This window comes from Dromiciops gliroides, chromosome 2 (genome assembly GCF_019393635.1).
Source record: "Dromiciops gliroides isolate mDroGli1 chromosome 2, mDroGli1.pri, whole genome shotgun sequence".
Taxonomy (NCBI): Eukaryota; Metazoa; Chordata; class Mammalia; order Microbiotheria; family Microbiotheriidae; genus Dromiciops; species Dromiciops gliroides.
Window position 1 is genome coordinate 281,385,566 of NC_057862.1, and position 22,268 is coordinate 281,407,833.

General features: G+C 46.1%; 1 protein-coding gene across 8 annotated transcripts in view; it reads right to left on the bottom strand.

Annotated features, from left to right (window-relative positions):
• Positions 1-22,268, bottom strand: part of JADE2 (jade family PHD finger 2) — a 210,288-nt gene that overhangs the window by 33,614 nt on the left and 154,406 nt on the right. For all 8 annotated transcript variants that reach the window (XM_043983149.1, XM_043983153.1, XM_043983148.1 and 5 more), the window contains 4 exons: positions 19,920-20,131; positions 19,121-19,288; positions 12,685-12,801; positions 4,329-4,817 (listed from right to left, as the gene is read on the bottom strand). In XM_043983149.1, coding sequence (XP_043839084.1) covers positions 4,329-4,817; positions 12,685-12,801; positions 19,121-19,288; positions 19,920-20,131 — 986 coding nt within the window. The remainder of the gene's footprint in view (positions 1-4,328; positions 4,818-12,684; positions 12,802-19,120; positions 19,289-19,919; positions 20,132-22,268) is intronic.

Below are 22,268 nucleotides of genomic sequence, written 5' to 3' on the forward strand. Positions count from 1 at the left end.
CAAGTCTCCTCCAGGTGACTTCTTGGTTCTGTGGAAGAAACAGGAGCCAAACAGTCTCTCTAGTCAGAGAGTGGTACCCAAAGCCAAAGACAGGGAAATCTTGCCTCAAGTCTTGGGTGAAGAGGGGATGGGAAGGGAAGCGCAGAAAGGAGTGATCATTGGACTGACCCAGACCAGCACCCCTTGTCTGGGTAGCATGAGTCTAATCATTTTCCTTAAAGCATGGATGTGGTTAAATGTCCAAAAGTCCAAATGGAAGTTTGCCTAACTGGACTCCAAGACAATAATCCCACTGAGGGTGGGTGGTCTACCTATAGCTCAGGGAAGCAAAGTGTCTGCAGCTGGATTTGAACTCATGTCCTCCTGTATCCAGGGCTGGTGATCTATCCACTAGGCCACCTAGATGCTCCCAGAAATCTATCATTCTGCAAGACTAAATCAACTCTGAAACTCTCACTTCCTTGAATCATCTGCCACCCTTGACTGCAGGACTTCGTGATGCCACCACGGTGGGTAACCCCCACTTCAGTCCCTCTTCTCAGCTTCTTGTTAGGTCCTTTGAAGCAGGGATTGTCTTATGTCTTTCTTATATCTCCAGCACTTAGCACACTACCTGGTGCATAGGAGGTGCTTAATAAATGTTTATTGATTGACCCTCTGACTCTGATACTCTTCTCTCCAGGATTCTGGGACAACGATCTCCCCTGTTTCTCTTCCTACCTATTTGACCACTTTCTCAGTATCCTTTGATCATCCTCATCCCGGTCATGCCTTTTAATCATAGATATCCCACAGGGTTCTGATCTGGGCCCTCTTCTTCCCTCTCTCCTTTACTATGTAATCTCACCAGCTCCTGTGGATTTAATTACCCATCTCTTATGTCTATGGTTCTTAAATCTACCTATCCTGTCTTAAATTCTCTGGTGCCTTCTAATCTCACATCTCTAGCTGACTTTTAGACATCCTGAACTAGATGCCCAATAAACATCTTAACCTCAACATATCCAAAATTGAACTCATTATCTCTTCCCCTTAAACCTCACTCCATCCTTCCCTCCTACTATAAAGGGCAACACCATTCTCCCGGTCCCTTATGCTCCTAATCTAGGCATCATCCTTGTTTCCTCACTTCTCATGTGTAATTTATTGCCAAGGCCTGTAGATTTCACCTCTTCAGCATCTCTCAAACATGTCCCCTTCTCTCCTCTGACACCTGGATTACTGCAATAGCCTGTGGCTGGGTCTGCCTGCCTCATGTCTCTCCCCATTCCAATCCATCCTCCTTTCAGCCACTAAAGTAATTTTCTTGAAAGGCAGGTCTGATCATGTCGCTCTCCTACACCCCTACCCTATAAACTCCAGTAACTCCCCACTGGCTCCCTGATCAAAGAGAAAATTCTCTTTTGGCATTCAAAGCCCTTCTTAACTGAGGCCATTCTTACCTTTCTGAGTCTTCTTCCATGTGCTCTTAGATCCAGTGACACTTGCTTCCTTACCGTTTCCCAAATAAGACACTTTATCTCTTCGCTCTGGGGCTTTTGTCTGGCTGTTCCCCATGCCTGGATTGCTCTCCCTGCATTTCGCAATTCCTCAGGATTCTAATGCCTTCCTTCTTTTAATTATTCCCCACTTCTTCCCTGTATGTAGTTTTCACATATTTGTTTGATTATTGTCTCCTCATTAGATTGTGAGCTCCTTGAGGGCAGGGACTTTTGCTTAATAAATATTTACTGGCTGTTTATTGACTGACTGACTTAAAGCTTAAAGGAAAAGCCAGAGATTTATAGTGAGCGGGGACTAAAATCCCAATCTCAACCCTCAGCACAAGGCTCATTCCAAACAACCAAGAAAGAAGGCTCCCACTGAAGCAGGAGGAAGCCTGGGGGGAAGGGGCGGTTGCCTGGGGAGTAACTCTGTGTCTTTGGCATTCTGTGCTCTTGGATGGGGAGATGGCTCTTGGAGTGCTTCCCAGAGGCAATGAATGAAATGGGTGATTTGGGGCTGGTACCTACACATCCCCTGAGCAGAGAGCCACTTTGGGTTACATTAAACAGGCAACTCATTTTTCCTCTGGCTGAGATCTAACATTAGACAGTTTGAAATGGATGCTTGCCTCTGCCGTTCCTGGAAAGCAGCATTGTGGAGAGCCCACACTCACTGCATCACAATGTGAGGGGAAGAAGGGCCTTTAGAGAACAGCTTGACCTCCTCCATTCTCTCCCTTTCACAGGAGGTAAATGATGTTCAGCAAGAGGAAGGGACTTGCTCAAAGTCTCGTGGCTAACAGGTGATGCAGCCGGGAACAGAATCCTGATTTTTTTCCAAATTAATTAATTAATTAATTAATTTTTTTGGTGAGGCAGTTGGGGTTAAGTGACTTGCCCAGGGTCACACAGCTAGTAAGTGTTAAGTGTCTGAGGCTGGATTTGAACTCAGGTCCTCCTGACTCCAGGGCCGGTGCTCTATCCACTGCGCCACCTAGCTGCCCCAGAATCCTGATTTCTTACTCCATGTCTGGCTTTCCCCATTATGCCACGCTGTTTTCTTAACTCACAGTTTGGTATTTATTTCCTGGAACACCTCTCCACCTGATAGGCCAGGAGGACCTTGGGGAAGAAGCAAAAACACCGCTCCCCCACCCCCCTTAGCCTGAATTTGCACCATGTTAATTTTCATGTGTGTGATAAACACTTATCTTAGAGCTTGCCAGTTACAGTAGCTCCAGTCTGGACATATAACAGGTGCTTCAATAAATGGGAATGATTTCACAGTTCCTATTTGTTAGCCCTACACTCTTGGCACTAGAATTAAGCGGCCACAATTTTAAAACTCAAGTTATGCATCTTCCCCTACACATCCCCTGACTGGATACACTGTGTGGCCATGTGGGGATGTCACCGTGTTTGGTCATAACAAGGAGCCTGGGATAGGGCCCCTTGTGTCCCTGTAGCTGACTCCAACTGCAGAGAACCTGCAGCCAATTCTGTTTCCTGGCCAGGGCCTTGGCTCGGGAGGCACAATGAGGTTTCCATCCCAGTTCTGCCACAAATTAACTAGGTGATATTGGACAAGCCATTTCATTTCTCTAAGTTTCCACTTCCCCATCTGTAATATGGGGAAATACAACCCCTCGTCTTGCCTCACAAAGCAGCTGATGTCAAAGTGCTCTGAAAAGTAGAACATTCTATATAACAGATGTCATTGCAAGCTCCAGGTCCAAGGTGGGGTCCACAGAGATGCTGATTCTCATTTTCTTTTATACTTAATTAACTTGAGGTTTAACAAGCTTAATTTCTCTATTCTGAATGGCACGAAAGTACAATTATTCAGGTTCAAAGAATAAGAATATTGGTTAGCGCGTGCGCGCACACACACACACACACACACACACACACACACACACACACACACACACACCCCAGTGCTTTATGGTTTGCAAAGCACTTTTACAAATATGATCTCATTTGTTCCTCACAACTCCTTGGGAGGTGGGTACTTTTCTTACCTCTATTACTGCTATTAATATCTTCACATTATCCCACAATCGAAGAAACTAAAGCAGAAAGAAGTTAAGTGACTCGCCCAGGATCACACAGCTAGTAAGTACATGGGGTCAAATTTGAACTCAGGTTTACCTGACTCCAGGGCTGGTGCTCCATCCACTACACTACTCTTTCAAGTACATATTTCACTTTTGTTTCAGACACCCAATTCAGGGCCCCCAGGAACATATGCCTCTCAGGCAGCTAAGAAGCACCAACCCATCCAGGAGGATGGGGAGGACTGGACTAGATGACATGTCAGGGGCCTTCCAGCCCTGACATGTGGGAATTCTACTCTTTCTTTTTTTTTTTTGGTGAGGCAATTGGGGTTAAGTGACTTGCCCAGGGTCACACAGCTAGTAAGTGTTAAGTGTCTGAGGCCGGATTTGAACTCAGGTCCTCCTGACTCCAGGGCCAGCACTCTATCTACTGTGCCACCTAGCTGCCCCTAATTCTACTATTTCTTAGAAATACTTATTGTCTGTACAATCTACCTGGTACTTTCCATCTGTGAGCCCCTCCCTTTCTTAATCCTCAAAGTGCGAGGGCTGGATCTGAAACATCTCTTGAAATACCATACACCTCTAAGTACAAAGACCTCTGTCTCCAGGAACAGAGCACAGCTTCTACCCTGAGAATAGAAGTCCTCAAGGACCCTTTGCTAAGAGTTGTCTCTCTGGACCAATGACAACCTTTCCTCCCCCCTGGCTCTTAGGGCTGAGGCAAACAGTGGTCATAGAGAGGGCCTAGGTCTGGGGCTGGGGCAGGGTGGCCACATGTACTCACTCGCTCCAGGTCCTGCCGAAGGTGCGTGAACAGCTTGAGCCTCCGGTATAGGACGTCCTGTTCTTGCTGAGCTAAATTGTCCACCTCATCAGTTTTGGGGGTCAAGAGGGGCTTGTTGCAGTTAGATTTCCTCTTGAGCTTCCAGTACTGGTAGACAAAGTCCACAAGGGTCTCAGAAAGGTCCAAGTTCTCTGCCACTTCTTCGGGCTTCACGAGCTCATAGAAGGCCTCTTCCAGCTGCTGCAGCTTCTGTTTCCTCAAAGTCACCTTTTCCAAGTCCAAGGCAGCCTGGCTGGGCTCAGACACCGGGCCAGCCTCTCCCCTTATTCCCCGGGCCTCCTCGGGGGGCTTAGGAGCCCCACTGCTATGCTCTAGGCAAAAAGACTTGAACTTCACTTCATCATTATCGGCTAATATCGTCCTCATTTCCAGGTTGTGGTCAAAGGCGCAGGTGACGTGAAATGCAGTGATACAGGATGGCATGGAACACTGCCGGGAGAGAAAAGGACACGCTGGATTTCAAGGAAGTACAGAATGTGATCTGAAGATTCAAGGACACACACCCACCCACACACATACACCCACACATCTCTGGGGATGGCCCCAGAGCGTGAGTACTTAGGTGGTCACCCAGAGGCCACATACACTTTTGCAGGTGGCAGTGGGGTTGGCCTAAGGGATGACCTGGTACCCTGAGAATTGATCTTGGTCTTACCTGAAAGCATCCAATTGTTCTGTCCCAGGGCATGGCAGGAGCTGCTTTACAATACCTGGTGCTAAACATCTTGTTTCCTTTGGGAAGTCTTCCTTGATAAATGGCAGATCACATGGCTCTTTCACTTACGTGAAATCTAGAAGCACTTAGGACTTTGAGCTACAGGTTAAGACTTAGGTTCAGTCTCATATTCTCAGTTCCGTGGAATTTGTAGGATATATACTCATAATAAGATTTAAAAGGGGCCTTCGAGAGATGAGGAAATTTAATTAACCTCTATGGGGGTGAGGTGACTTATATAGGCTCATGTAGGGTAATAAGTTATAGAGCTGAGATTTGAACCCAAGTCCCTTGACTCCAAACCCATTATTATTATTTTTTTTTTCCAGGGCAACAGGGGTTAAGTGACTTGCCCAGGGTCACACAGCTAGTAAGTATCAAGTGTCTGAGGCCAGATTTGAACTCAGGTACTCCTGAATCCAGGGCCGGTGCTTTATCCACTGCACCACCTAGCTGCCCCAACCCATTATTATTTTCAATGAGCTGAACCTGGGTAGGATGCTATAATTACCACAGTCCTTTTTCCCCAAGCAGACTGGGAATTCCCTGAGGGCAAGACATCTCCCAATCATGAATACCAGAATATGGATGGGCACACAGTAAGAAGTCAGTGTAGATGAGCTGAATGATCTAAAAAAGACCTGTTTTGGTCAGCAGTAGATAGTGACGCCAAGGCCTCTTCTCCCCTCTGGCCCCTGAAGATTCCCTAGTATCACTGCCATCATCAAATTCACCCCCAAATCTGTCAGGGAAACCTCCAATTAAGATTATTAAGAAATCAATAAACATTTATAAAGTACCTACTATGTGCTATTCCCAGAAAAGGGATGAGAATACAATGTGGGAATGCAAATGAAACAGTCTTTGCTTTCAAGAAACTTAAATTCTATAGGGGAAGACAACATGGCTAAGTACAAAGAAAGCAAATATAAAATAAATACCGGAGAATTTAGGGAGGGAGGGCACTAGCAGTTGGGGGCAATCTAAGAAGGCTTTGGGTATAAAGGGGCACTTAATTTGAGACCTGATGGAAGTAAGGGATTCTCTGAAGAGAAGATGAGAAAGGAGTTCATTAGATCCAGGGCATGGGGATTGGAAATGGAGCAACATGTGTGAGGAAGGCCAGTCTCACTGGACTCTAGAGTCTGGGAAGGAAAGCAATGTATGCTTAAGCTGGAAAGGTTACTAAGACCAGCCCAATTAGCACACATTAGAGCAGGGATGCTCCTTGGCAGAAATCTCATTTATTTTTAAGTCATACTCTTGACTATCCATTGCCCACCAGTAAAAACCCTTTGGTAATTTTCACTTTGGGGCTGTGTGCAGGTCAGCCTCCTTCAGCGTACAACTCTCCTACCTAAGGCCACTGAGCACCGCACTATTGCCCCCAATGAGGCTTTGTGCACAGAAGTCCGCAGGTTCTAATTGGTTTTTGCTTTCACAAAGGCAATTAAAGAAAGAAAATCAGCTGTGTTCTCTTGGAAGTCAGAAGTGACCACAATTCACTTAGTGAAACCCTGCTAACAGCTGAGGCACTGCTGGGACATTATCAAGCGACAGAGCTTCCCACTCCCTTGCAGGAGGGCCGCTGCTCACACTCCATCCATCCTGGCAGCCAAACTTCCAGCCCGCTTCCTCCATGACCCTCAAGGAAACCCATTTCCCAGCCAGAGGAGACCATTTCTTCTGGAGCAGCCAGCCCTTCCCTCCTCGGCTCAATTCATTAAAAGACAACTCGGAGCTCTAGGCGTTGAGTGACTGTTTAAACAATAGCCCGCAAGAAATCTGCCTGTTCCAGCTGCTAAGCTACAATAACAAGCCATTTCTAAGGCGCTGATTACTGGAGATCCCACATTTAGCAATTTACATAAAGCTACTCTGGGGGCAGCTAGGTGGTGCAGTGGATAGAGCAGTGGCCCTGGAGTCAGGAGGATCTGAGTTCAAATATCCGGCCTCAGACACTTGACACTTACTAGCTGTGTGACCCTGGGCAAGCCACTTAACCCCAATTGCCTCACCCGCCAAAACCAAAACAAAACAAACACCCAAACCCCAGTAAACTCTCTACATAAAGCTACTCTTTGGGAAAAGAGAAAACTAGAGGGCCAGTTAGGTGCTCTGCATCCTGCTCTGCTGTGGGAAGGCCACAAGAACATTACGGGGCTTAGAGTGAGAGATTCTGGGTTCAGAGACCAGTTCTACTACTTATTACATGTGTGATCTTGAGCAAGCCCCATCGTGGGGGCTCATTCACCCTCTGTAAAACAAGGGAGCTGAATTAGACTGTTTACGTCAAGTATGTTCTCCAGTTTAATGGCAGCTAGATGGCACAGTGGATAGAGCACAGGACATGGAATCAGGAAGATCTGAGTTCAAATCCAAATTTAGACACTATCTGTATGACCCTGGGCAAGTCACTTTACCCTGTTTGCCTCGGTTTCCCCATCTGTAAAATGGGCCGGGGAAGGAAATGGCAAACCACTCCAGTATCTTCACAGAGAGAACCCCAAAAGGGGTCACTAAGAGTCTGACACGACTGAAAATGACTAAACAACAACAGAGACATTTAATAAATCCCAGAGGATCTATTCTAGTTCTAAATCCTAGAATAACTGGTGAAGTCCCATTGAGGGAACCTGTCATCTAGCCAGAGGGGAAAATCTAACCTTTCAGATGCCTGACTGAGAATCAGAAATGACTGTAGATATTAGACCAAAAGCAGGTTCCACCCCCCCAGGGGAAACCATTTTGATTGATTGAGTTCAACAGTTTATCTTTAAGGCAGGCAAAGGTAAACCTTTAGAGAGCCATCAGGCTAAGGCTTCTACCATGAACAGGGCCTCCAGAGCTACATGGTATATCCTACTCGCTAAGGAGGTCCACGGCAGACTGTGGCAGCCCAGCTACCCTGACTACCTTCCTGTCCCACACTTCTGCAGCAGTAAGGGCTGTTTTTGTTTTCACGTGGCATCAAGTTTTTTATTGAAATAGTTTGAGTTTTACTGGTGCCTTTTTTTTTTTTTTAGTGAGGCAATTGGGGTTAAGTGACTTGCCCAGGGTCACACAGCTAGTAAGTGTCGAGTGTCTGAGGCCGGATTTGAACTCAGGTACTCCTGATTCCAGGGCCAGTGCTCTATCTACTGTGCCACCTAGCTGCCCTAGCATCAAGTTTTTTATTGAAATAGTTTGAGTTTTATTGGTGCCTTTTGTTTTTATATCATAGTAATACCACGTTATACCCTTCACCAGCAAGCTTTCTTCTGTAACCCAACGAAGCAAAATCAAACAATATGGCAATATGCCACCTGCCCAGTTTTCTGCCTCTCCAACAAAAAAGGATGTACATTCATTTCCTCATCTTTTCTCCAGCACCAGGGTCTTTTAAAAAGGAAGACATAAAACCTCTCCTAGAAGTTATGTAGATTTTTGCATTCTGTGCTGTCTGCTACCTTAATAACAGAGTATGTTAATGACTTCCTTCTTTCCTGATAGGTCCCATTCATCCTGGCTTTTTGCCCTTCACTGGAGATCCCACGCTTGGGATTTTTTGAAAGGACACGCTTCACCCGTGTCCCCAAACTGCATCATGATCTTCTCTATTCCCCGAACCTTTGCTTTTGATGTTCTCCTAACCGGTATGCCCTCTCTGTCATCACCTCAATCCTATCCCTCCAAAAAGTTCCCGTAGAGCCAGTGTAAGAGATGGTCAGAAGCTGTGTGAGCTTTTCCTGTGTGGGTCTCAGTTTCTTCATCTATAAAATGGGGGTAAATGCACTTCCTACTTTCCAGGGTGGTTGCGAGGAAAGTGCTTTGTAAACCTTAAAGCACTATAGAGAATACAAACTTTGGCCATTTTTACTGACTGATGAAAAAAGCCAGCTTTCTTGATTTCCCTAAACTCCCTCCCTCCCCCTCCTCCATTCTGGGGATGTAGTTTATGCCTGCCATTTGCAGGGCAGACTCCCTATCAATGAACCCGGATGACAGAGGGTGATAGCAGTGACCAGACTTAGAGTCTGGAGCTTGAGCATCTAGAAGACTTTGGGGGGGGCCGCAGGGCAGGGGCATGTGGCTCATCAATGGAGCCAATCTGATATGTAAGTCACCAAGGAAGAAGAAGCACAGGACTCCCACAATGCTGCTTTGAAGGAGTCATTTTTGCAGAGAGAACTGTTCTTTGGGGTGGTTTTGCAAGCCCTAAGTTTCCCTGATGGAGTTTTCTTGTCTGGGAGCCAAAATGGTTATTTCATTGTGCAAGGTAACCGGTGAATGACAGAGGAACATCTGGGGATGCTTAAAACTAAACCACTGGCAAGTTTCATGGTGTGGTGATAAGCTAAACTGCCTCTATACGGCACAACAACACTGGACCCTAAGAACAGACAGACCCAAGCTGACCAGACTAGCTCAGTGCATAAAAAGCACGCAGCCAGTTTTTCCTTTCTTGAATGAACAGAGTATTAAAATCTCTTTTTTTCTCTAAAGGTTCCATCCTCCTCCCTTCTTAGCCATAAATGCTGCCTATATGCAAAGGTTCGGGGGCACTCAAAGAGGTTTGAGTCATTCGCAGTTGTGGATGCCTCTGCAATCATAACAAAAACAAAGCTGTAGAGAAAGGTGAAGGAGAGATGAATGGAATTTGGACTTCTATTTCTTTAAATTGACAAATTTTCCTAGCCTCTCTCTGTACAAGTGCAATCATCACAGAATCATAGATTTACAGCTGTAAGGGTCCTCGGAAATCACTCTGGTTCAACTCTTATTATACAGGATGCTAAGGCTAGAAGAAATTAAGGGAAATGATGAGAAGTAGGGTTTAAACCTGCTCTTTTCCAGTGCATCCTCCAGAGCGGATGTTAAGCCTGAGATGACCAATATAGTTTTCCTCAGTTTCCTTATCTGTAAAGTGAAGATAATAATCCCTGCTACATCTATGTCCCCTGGGTGTTGAATTCTTTCCTTGACCAAGCCCAATGGCCCTCCAGCCTCAAAGCCCTTGGATTGGCCTCCAGGAGGCAGTCTCCCGAGGCTGAGTTCCTCCTGTCAGATGACAAGTGGCACAGTTGTTAGTTTTCTACTCAAAAGGCAAATAAAAAACCAAAAGCAAGTTCAACTAATAAGGCATCAGCCAGTTAGCAGGAGCTATTGGAAGAGCCCACACCCTACCTACTGCTTCACCACCACGACTCTGCCTGTGTGGTTCAGTCCCAATTACTGTCTGTTCCACTCAGTGGGTACTAAACCATAGAAACTCAGAGCTGGACAATTCTTCCTCCCTCCCTCCCATCTCATCTCTGCCTCTTAGCATAGGGCTGCCCCAAGGCTCAGCTCAAGTAAGTACTGCCTCTTACTTGAGACCCCATAACCCCGCCCCCTTCCTCTCCATATTCACATGTTTCTCTACTCCAGAACTACTTCGCATATATTTTCAGCCATTTTTTTTTTGAGGCAGTTGGGATTAAGTGACTTGCCCAGGGTCACACAGCTAGTATGCATATATTTTCTATTTACTCATCTGGGCCCACACTGTTTTGACCCCAATTCAATGTAAACTCTTTGAGAGCAGAGATTGTTTAGTTGTCTTTGTATCACCAGCACCTAATATGATATTTGGGACATTACAGCTACTTCACAGATGTTTGTGGAATGAATGAATGAATGAATGGACTGCATGGGTCAGAACCCTCTCACTTTCAAGGTGGGGAAACTGAGGCTCAGAGGGGTAAAGGAACCTATTCTGATTCTTCTTTGTTCTCTCCTGCCCCAACCCATGTGATCCCCCAGAGTACTGGGCAGGGGATCTATCCTGAATTCTGTGGGAGGCAGTGTTGCACAGTGGAATGAACCCCTCAAAGCAGGGTTCATATCTTATTGATCATTGTCTTCTCCAATAGGCAGAACACTGGGCTTTGGACACAGGAAACACTTATTGAGTGACAGCTCTTTTCTGGAAAGGGAAGCTGGCTCAGGTCAGCTTGGGAGAACTCTTGCTATCTGGGGATTCCTATCTGCCACAGGTTTGGGCAAATCCCTATGTGTCAACCTAACTTTCTGCCGGTTCCTGCGTCTCTGGAAAAATGCTGGGAGATGTTATTTTAGCTGGTTTACTATCGTCAAGGAAAGGCCATATGCAGAGTGGATTGAGTGTTGGACTTGGTTTCAGAAAATATGAATCCTGCCTCAGACAGTAGTTTTGTGAACTTGAAAAGACACTTGGGCTCTAAACTTGTCTCCTTATTTGTAAAATGGGATAATGTTGTAGAATTATTAGTTGAGATTAATATTTTAATATTACTGGGGGGCAGGGAGAGTTAGTTGGTGTAGGAGATAGAGCACCAGGCCTTGGAGTGAGGAGGATCCAAGTTCAAATCCGGTCTCAGACACTTACTGTGTGACCTTAGGCAAGTCACTTAACCTCACTTGTCTCAAAAAGAACAACAACAACAAAAACTAACCAAAAACCAAGAAGTAATATTACTGTAGTAGGTGATAACCTATCTCACAGGGTTGTTGCGAAACTCAAATGAGCTAAGAGCTAGGAAGTGTTTTGCAAAACTTAAAGAATTAAGTAAATGTGAACTCATTAATTATTCAACTTTTGGCCCTGCATTTGAACTTGGCCAAGGACTATCTTTAGCAGATGTTTTGGGAGTTGCTTTCCCCCTCTATGATCAGCAAACTTCTTGTTGCTAACAATAACAACATTAATCACAATATATTAAATAACAATCATGATTGTTTGATATTTTCCTCACATCTCATTTGAAATCAGTTACAGGTTCTTCTTGCATTTCTCTAATGCCGCCCCTTCATATTCTATCTCTCTTTCACAACCAAGGTCTAGCCCTACCTCTTCGATAAGTCTTCCTTGACCACCCCAGCCTGCACTGGGGCACACCTCCCCTCTCTCTGACCCACCACAACTTTGCAGGTGCGCCAGACAATGGCAGAACCAGGAGGAATCTTGGAGATGTCCTTGTCCGACCAATGAGAAAATGGAGGCCTAGCACTTGGTTCATGGTCACATAGGGAGTCAGATCATTCTGGTTGTGTGGAAGCCCTAACCCCCCAACTATACTGGGAGTTCCTGACCATAGGGCCGAGGTAGCCTCTTTGTGTCTTCCCAACAACGCAGCAAAGCACAGAAATGGGCACACAGGTGGTGCTCAGTGAGCCCTTTGCTCTGTCCATCCCTAATGCGCTGATCATGTAACATTGCACACAAAAGGGATTTGTATATATGTTGTATCTTCTGACAAGTGTGAAAGCATCGCTACAAGGGCTTCCTTGCCCCATGCTCTGCATACAGTAGTTACTTAATACATGCTTGTGGAGCTGTCCAAAGGCCTCCATATCCCATGACAAAGACCAGAAATATAAGCTCCTTGAGAGGGGCTGGCACTGTTTCATCTTTGGGTCTCCACCGGCCCTGACACATAGAAAGCACTTAATAACAGCTTGTTGATCAACTTGGTGATCTCAATTGCCCAGGGTGAAGGCCCTTCATCCCCTTCCCACACCATCTTGCCCCTCTCCCTCCAAACAGCCGAAGCAGGAAAAAGCCTTCATTTGTGCATCTACCTGAATACATGTCCCCGTACACTCCCGGCACAGACTACAGGACAGGGCCCACCGGCTTGCAGGGATGTGTGAGATCTTGGTAATTGGCTCCATCTTCTCTGGACATCCAATGCTGACCTAGGCACAACACAGATACAAGGGTTTGACACCATGGCAAGGCAGGCCCACACCCCCTGCACTGCTCACTTATGTCACAACTCGCTTCCAAGGAGCACCCCCTGTGAGCGCCAGCAGACAAGGACCTAGCTGCCGCTCAACAACCTCTCCCTCAGCACACCCTGATGACTATGTTCAGTTTCCACTTGGCTCTGTGCTAACTCTGTGAACCTTCCTGTAACAGCAAGGACTCACCTTTACATGGTGCATTAAGTTTACACAGGTCTTCTCCTATACTGTTTTTGTTTTTGTTTTGGTAAGGCAATTGGGGTTAAGTGACTTGCCCAGGGTCACACAGTTAGTAAGTGTGTAAAGTGTCTGAGTCAGGATTTGAACTCAGGTCCTCCTGAATCCCGGGCTGGTGCTCTAGCTACTGCGCCACCTAGCTGCCCCTCCTATACTGTTTTAAGGCAGGCAGCAAGAGGATGATTTTCCTCATTTCACAGGAGAGGAAATTTAGGCTCTGAGAAATTAAATGACTTGCTCACAACTCACAAGTCTAAGAAATGGCAGAGCAGAGCTAATGTACACTTAGGCCTCTAGACTCCAGGTCCAGCCCTTTGCTACCTTTACTATAATACCTTTTCTCTTCTACATCACCCTGTCCTCATATGGAAACATGGCATATCCCCAACTTGACCATAAGCTGCCTGAGGTCAAGCTATGTCCTCTTTCTTTTGGGTTCCTCTGCTTCAGCTGACAAAAGCTCAAGAAAGACTATGGAATAGCTTCAAGCTGCAGGAGAGCACTGAACAATGTGCTCTTGTACACAGCAGGTGCTTAATAGGTACCTACTGAATTAAATCTCCAAAGCAAGGAGCAGGGACATGTTTTTCCCTCAAGCCAATCGACACAGGCAATACAGTGAGAATTCTGAATCCAAGAGAACATTATCCTGGGGAGAAAGTCCTTGTCTCATGTGAACTTAGAACTGGTCCCTGGAAAGAAGGCACGGATCCCAGTCAGTTGACTTGCCTCAAGACATGGGGTTTTTAAACGAAACCACAGCGGCTTCTACTTCTGGTGGCATAAAGTTGTCAGGGAAAGCATCACCTGACTTGGTGATGCTTTCTTTTATTCTATTTACAAAACTCCATGCCAATGAAGAATGGAGATCTTAAAAAAAGCGGAAAACAGCCCAGAATGCCACATCTATGTCCTTTAAGTCAAACACGCCATAGTTTCCTGTTCAGTGACCACAACTTCTCTCCATTTCCATTCAATTTAACAAGCGTTTAAGGCATTGAAGTATTTGCCACAGGCAAGATGCGCTGGGTATTGGACAGAAGCAATAGAGAGCTGGGGAGGGACACGGGCAGACCTTCATCTCAGGAAGATTTATCCTCGCAGTTACATAAAGGGCACATTGGAAAGGGTAGAGAGCCTGGATGCAAGGAGGCCTAAGAGGCAGATGTTACAAGGGTAGGGGGTCTTGATCAGGTTTGTGTCTTTGGAGTGATTCATTGTGAACAGGACAGGATCACCACAGAAAAAGGCTGGACTCTTAGAACTTGCCCCAGTTGGACCTAGCCCTGATCTTGTTCCTAATCTAACACTGGTCCTTGTCCCTGAAAAGCTGATACTATGAACCGTTCTCTGTGGGCACAGCGCCTCCCCTAGAGCATCCCCCAGACACAGGGAAATATTGAATGATAAAGACTCTGTCATTTGGCCAAGATGACAAGAGATAGGAATGGTCATTGTTGGAGAATCTGGGGAAAAAGATGGCCACATTAGTACACTGTTGGCAGAGCTATAAAGTGGTCCAACCATTCTAGAAAACAGTCTAGAATTATTTGAAGAGTGACTAAAAACGTCTATACCCTTTGATCTAGAGATGCCACTGTTAGGCACATACCACAGGAAGGGCAATGCCAAAAAGAAAGTCCCTATATACACCAACCTACTTATAGGAACACTTCCTTATAGTAGTAAAGAACTGGACACAAAGCAGATGCCTTTCAACTAGCAATGACTAAATAAACTGAAATGTGAATCCTGATGTGCCCTAAGAAACAGTGAAGTATGTATAAGGATAGGTAGGCTTATATGAACTGATCCAAAGTGAAGAGAGCAGAACCAGGAAGCCAATGACTGCAACAATGTAAATGGGGGGCAACCCTCCTCAACAAAACAATCAAAACTGAGGGCTAAGAAATGATAATGACCAAGCCCAAAGGGCTATGAGAAGTCACCTACCTTCCTTGTTTACAGCGGGCGGGTGTGTGTGTGTGTGTGTGTGTGTGTGTGTGTGTGTGTGTTGGGGGGCGCGTGGCGCGGGGGCCCAAGGACTATTAGAACACTGCTTATAACATCAGACTTCTCTATATGTTGGGTAGTTTTACTGAACTATTCTTTTTTTCTCTTTTATTATAAGAAATGACTCTCTGGGAGGGGGAGGGGCACAATAGGAAATGTAGATGACACAAAAACAAAAATTAAAAAATAACAAAAGAGGAGCAGCTAGGTGGCGCAGTGGATAAAGTACCGGCCCTGGATTCAGAAGTACCTGAGTTCAAATCCGGCCTCAGACACTTGACACTTACTAGCTGTGTGACCCTGGGCAAGTCACTTAACCCCCATTGCCCTGCAAAAAAAACAAACAAAAAACCGAAAGTAGAGTGCCATCACTAGGGCTCTTTTATGTCCTACAGAGACAGCTATATTTAGAGATATATGATACTCGGTCCCACCCCCAGGCTGCCCCTGGAAGCAATAGGAAAAGACTAGGATTATTCAGCATTCATTCTATTCAACCCCCAACCCCTGCCTTCTCTTCCTGTTTTGCCACCAGGGGTCGCTTGTGGTCCTGTCACCTTTTATTTAATGAGGTGTTAATAAGTTTAGCTTAAGGGGATGGCAGGCAAAGCTCTACTCTTATCAAGAAGTGAGAGGGGCAGCTAGGTGGCACAGTGGATAGAGCACCGGCCCTGGAGTCAGGAGTACCTGAGTTCAAATCCGGCCTCAGACACTTAACAGTTACTAGCTGTGTGACCCTGGGCAAGTCACTTAACCCCAATTGCCACACTAAAAAAAAAAAAAAAAAAAAAGAAGTGAGATTCCTCCCTTTCAGCTTTGTAGGAATAACGGTGTCCCCCACAGGTCACAACCGGGGTAAATCAGGACCTCTTCAAGATTTCAGGGAGGGGAGGAGGGAGTTGTCTAGGCAACCAGACCCCCCCCCCCAGCTTTTCAACAGACTGGCTTCAAATACCCATGGATAATCACCTCCAATTTTTTCATGGCTTCACAGGTGCATCTAGGGTCCAGTAATGCTGCCTACCTCTCTACCCTCAGAAGAAGAAAAATATTCTCTCCAAACCAATAAAAATGGAAGCATCTAAGAAGCCCAGCAAGGAGATCTCATCTGAAAGCCGAGAACTGTGGCACCAGAATGGGCCATAAATGCAGGTCCCAGACTGAGATTTGATTTCATCCATGAATTCAGCAAAATGACAATGCACGAAGACAAGGACTATCTGTTTGTGGGGTTTTAGTGGGGACTGTCTTAGCACAATGCTTTGCACATCGTAGGCACTTCCTAAATGCTTGCTGAATTAAACTATGAGCTCTAACGCAGCTTGGACTCACCCTAGGTTTAGAGGACTAAAAGGCCATAGATTCAGAGCTGAAAGGGATTTCAGAAGCCATTTCATAGATGAGGAAACGGAAACTGAGGTCCAGAAAGTGGCTAGTCCAAGGTCACACAGGTAATACTCAAAAGGCTTGATATGCTAACACAGGCTTTCTGGCTCCAAATCTGGTGCCCTGTCCACTTTAGAAGTAAGACAGAACACTTGGTATTACTGTCATTACTGTTGTTGTTGCTATTCTTACTAGTATTAATCCATTAATCTGGGCAGGGAATGACAGAAAAGGCAGAATTCCAAGAAGGATCTTTACCCCTATAAAAGGAGCTCTTCATGAAGCTCGGGCACCTCTGTGAAATACTGCAGCCTAGAGGGGTGCAGTTTCATCCTTCTTAAAGGAGACAGGAGGCTCTGGTGCCAAGAAGCAGCCCTGCCCCTAAGGGCTGTCACTCCTATCTCTGGCCTTTGGCTTACTCAACTTTCACTCTGTTCCCAGGGCCCCAGAGCCAACAGGCAGCAAACTCCAAGGAGCCCAGTGTAGCCTGCTCGGCCAATCAGCAGTCAGACTGGTGAGGCGGGGACACTCAGCCAGGGGACTAACTGGGCCGGGCCCCAAGGTGTTAGGAGAGGAGAGAGGGATGGATGGATGGATGGATGGATGGATGGATGGATGGATGGATGGATGGATGGATGGATGGATGGATGACTCAGCAAAGCTCCAGGCAGGGCCTGTGATGTACCTTCTCTTCTTGGCCCTTCCCCCACCCCATTCTCCCTCCTCCTCGGGGTTTCCAGAATCATTTTTAGTCTCCAATGGAAAAAGCTTGAAGGGCAGTTTGTCCCAAGTGTGACAGAGCTGTCCTGAAAATCCCTTCTTTAAGTCAGAGCCTGTTAAAAATGAAAAGGGCCTCATTTTCCTAATTTATAAAGGGAAGGGGGTAGATTAGCCTATTCCCAGGGGCCAGAGAGGGGAAGAAATTGATTCTGAATCCCTTACAGTATGTGATACCAGCTTAATTCTATTTTTTACCTTAAACATGTCATACTTTATTCACCTCTTCCTCAGTTTTATTAACTTAGAAACTTGGAGTTGAGGTGGAGCATGCCTCCTTTCCCTGAGTAGAGGTGGTGGCCTATAGGTGCAGAATGAGGCATGCACATATACGACAGCCTCCTGCCCACCTTAATTTATTTAGCCTAACTACAACTCTTTGTTACAAGGGAGGATTCTGTGAGGAGGATGTTTATTGTGAGGGGGAAAAGGGTCAACAAAACATTTACTTTAAAAAAAGAAAGCAAAACAACCCTGAATTGAAGGAGATCTTATGGAAGACATACTTGAAAAGATGACAAGAAGCTACTGGTGAAGCAATGGCTGTGACCCTGTCATAAGACCAGAGGTTTAGAGTTGGAAGAGGCTTGAGAGGCTAAACCCTTCATCTTACTGATGAGGAACTGAGGCAGAGAGAGGTTAAGCAACTTATCTAAGATCACACAGGGATGGAGTCTGACCCCCAATCCTGCATTCCCTCCACAGCACCACACTGCTTCCTGTTGACCATCCTTGTCATTATTCAGTCATTTGAGTCGTGTCAACTCTCTTTGACCTTATCTGGGGTTTTCTTGGCAAAGATACTGGAGTGGTTTGCCACTTCCTTCTCCAGCTCATTTTACAGATGAGGAAACTGGGATAAAACAGGCTTAAGTGACTTGCCCAAGGTCACACAGCTACTAGGTATCTGAGGCCACATTTGGACTCAGGTCCTCCTCATTCCAGGGCTGGTGCTCTGTATACCTACTAATTATATATCCCTTGAGAGATGGGACCTGTGTCTTGTAAAAATTTTGTACCTCTGCCCATCTTCTGCACACAGAAGGAAAAAATAACAACCAGGTAATTCAATTCAATCAACTGAATCCAACATTAAGGTTAACAGTATGCACCAAGCATCATGCTAGGCGCTGGGAATGCATAAACACAAAGGGAAATTTATCTAAAGTCACAGTGTTCCTTGCAGAGCCAGGTTCATTGCAGATCTCAGGTCCCTGGCACCCTATTTGTTTCCTACCATCTCTTAATCCCCCAGAGTTCTTTCTTCCCAAGGGTCAGTGAAGGTTGTTCTCTCTGGTCTGGACAAGATCACCCTTTAAAACACAACACCGGGGCAGCTAGGTGGCTCAGTGCATAAAGCACTGGCCCTGGATTCAGGAGGACCTGAGTTCAAATCCAGCCTCAGACACTTGACACTTACTAGTTATGTGACCCTGGGCAAGTCACTTAACCCTCATTGCCCTGCAAAAAAACAAAAACAAAAAAACACAACAGAAAAGAACTATGCTTTCAGAAAGTAAATCTTTTCTTTTTCCATTCACGACAACGCATTGCCTTATTTCTTTTTTTTTTTTTTGGTGGTGCTGGGGGGGGGGGGGGAGCAGGGCAATGAGGGTTAAGTGACTTGCCCAAGGTCACACAGCTAGTAAGTGTCAAATGTCTGAGGCTGGATTTGAACTCAGGTCCTCCTGAATCCAGGGCTGGTGCTTTATCCACTGCTCTACCTAGTTGCCCCTTGATTTCCTTTCTGACTGCTTCTCTGGCTGGCCTCACAAAGAAGACTGAGGGACCCTCAGGTGGTTCACAGTTCACCCAGGTGGTCTCTTAACAAAGGGAAATCAAGTATAATCTTACTTACCTCGGGGATCCACAAGGCACAGCTGACATGCACCCACTTGGTCCCACTCCGTGTGGGTTTCAGGGCTCCTCCCCTTTTGGGGCAAAGCAGACATCTGGGCTGGACACCCAGGGCACAGGTCCGGCAAAGCCAGCTTCCCGTGGGGACTTTGAGGATTCCATAGCAGGCCTGCACCCCCAGGGGATTGGAGAGGAGAGCACAAGGTCAGTCATCAAGCCCTAGTCCAGCTTTCACACTCAGCCCTAAACACCCCAGGAGTGACTGGTACAAGGTGGCCCCACTAAGGTTTCTGCTATGGTGTCGAGGGACCTGGCTGCCACCAAGCTCCTCATTAAATGGGCCACTTCTCCCAAGGATACCCAGGTATCCTCATCAGTGTCTCACTGTACGGGGTCCACTGTTGCAATGCTTTCCCTACAGCCTATGGCTCCCTGGGGAGGAGAACATTTCCAGGTCAGAAATGCAGAGAGTAACTGGAGAGGGCAGGAATGGTGGCTCAAAGAATGAGGCTTGGCCTCCTAGGAAGAGCTCAGCTCTGGGTGAGGGTGTGAAGCACTACAGTGCCACTTTCCCATATGAATAGTTGCGCACACACACACACACACACACACACACACACACACACACCCCTTTTTCACACTCTTTCTCTCATAATGTTTCATAGGCACAATCCAACACCGTTTCTCTCTCTCATAGTCAGTGTCATTGTCTGAGGCTTCCTCAAGGCCCTCCTGGTGCTCTGGTGAATGGTGCTCGTTCTCATGTTGGGTGGTCTAGGGCCCGGCCTGCCTCGGCTCACCTGATGAACACACACATTGCACTTGTCACAGAACACCATCTCGTTGCCGTCCTCGCCCTCTGGGGAGCGGCACACGTCACACACAACATCCTCGTCATACTCGATGCCCAGCCCTTCCTCAGTCTCGATGGCCATGTTCATGTTCTGGTGACACAGTGTTTCCAGCTCCTCCAGAACCCTCTCCATTGTCATCTCATCCAACTCTGGCTTTTCTGGGGAAACAGGAAGAAGTTTCTGAGAAGGAGGAAACAAGGGGAGGATCCCTGAGGGAGCCCAGATGGTCTCCTAAGGGAAAGGATGATCCTGGGGCAAAGGAGAGGGCCTTACTTGGGAGATGTGGAGCCAAGCTTCAATAGGCAAGAGATATTTAGGAAAGCTATAAGGAACTTCTGATTTCCAGGCCTGACTCTGTCACCAATTGGCTATGTGATCCTGGAGAAAGCATGAGATAGTGGAAAGGAAACTGATTTGGAATCGGAGGACCTGGCTAAGAATCTCTGTCACTTACTAGTGTCTGACACTTGGTAGTATCACTTTGCTTTCCTCCTCCTCCTTCTTTTTTTTTTTGTGGGGCAATGAGGGCTAAGTGACTTGCCCAGGGTCACATAGCTAGCAAGTGTCAAGTGTCCGAGGCCGGATTTGAACTCAGGTCCTCCTGAATCCAGGGCCGGTGCTTTATCCACTGAGCCACCTCACTGTCCCCCAATAGTGGCACCTTGGAGAACTCATTCAAGTTCTCTGGGCCTGTATTTCCTTATCTAAAAACATAGCCAGTTAGCCTACAACAGTGGCATCAAACTCAAAGAGAAAGAAATCCCTACAGGCTGCACATTAACTTAGAAAACTACAAGTTCACATTATCTATATTGTGTTACATTTTCATTTATTTCGTCAAACATTTCTCAATTATATTTTAATCTAGTTTGTCAGCTCAGGAGTTTGATGCCTCTGGGATAGATGACCAGTAAGGTCCCTTCTAGCTCTGAGATTCACTTCTTAGCTTTGCTTTGAGTATGCAGTTACCCACTGGAGGTTGCAGATGCTCAGACAGGTTTTGTAAGTGGGCCAGAAAAATTCCTAAGAATGAGACCTGACAAACACCTGTCTGGATTGCATTAGGCAGGAAGCAGGCACAATGCCTGGAGATCCCCATCCCCAGGCCCTTCTCTGGGTTAATTCATACATTTAAATAAACATTTACTAAGTACTGACTGTACTGAGTACTTATATCTAAGGTACTGGATTGAGATGAGAAATTTGGATAAGATGTGCTCCCTGCCCTCTTAGAGTACACCGTCTTTTTGTAAGGGAATACTCAAGGCACAGATAATGTAATACTTATTCAACCCGACTACTTGTTGTTACTTGAATACACTCTAAGCTTCCCTATTGCTGAATCTTTGGTTTGGAATGCCTTCCCCTCATCTCTGTTTACTGATACCTTAACTCAGACTTCCAAGGCCCAGGTGAAATTGACCCAGTGACTCATTCATTCATCAAACATTTATAAAGTACAAAAGATATGTTAAGGGTAGTACAAGAGACAGCTAAGGATGGAGTAAAGGATAGAGAGAGATGGCCTTGGAATCAAGAAGATGTGTTCAGGTCCTGCCTCTCATATGTGCTGGTTGTGTTGCAAGCAGGTGCTCATCTGTAATGGTAGGAGTTTCCTCACTGGATTTGCCTATACCAATGAAATCATAGGTGTTATCCAAATTTTGATGCTGGGGGAGGATACAAAGCTTATTTAACATACAGTTCCTGTTGCTCTTGTGGAACTTAAAATCCATGGCTTGTGAATCTGGGTAGGAGCATCTCAGAGGTATTGTCCCTTTTGAACTCATGCGACTCTCAGGGCCTCCCGTCCTCCCACACACTGAGGAAGGTGTGGAGATATGTAAGCTGTCATGAAGGGCTGAGTTAGGGATCCCATCCAGTAGCCTAAGTTTTGCGGTATGGTGGAAAAGGGCATTGGATTTGGAGAATCAGATGACAAATAAGGAGTGAGGGATGGATCGCACTTAACTATGCGCACTCACATGGTATGGTGGAAAGATAGCTATATTTGGAGTCTGAGGACCTTGGTTTAAGTCCTAGATCTGCCATTTACTATCTGTGTGATCTTGGGCAAGTCACTTTATCTCTGAGCTTCAGTTTCTTGAACTGTAAAATGGAGGGGTAGAACTAGAACTAGATGATTGGTAAGGTCCCTTTTAATTCCAAATTTATGATCCTGTTATTCCCCCCCCACCCCCACCCCACCCCGCCATTGCTGGTTGGGGTCAAGTTAGGCTCAGGAACCAACTTGTCCAATATTATGAAGGACGATGGATACTGAATTGGGAGACC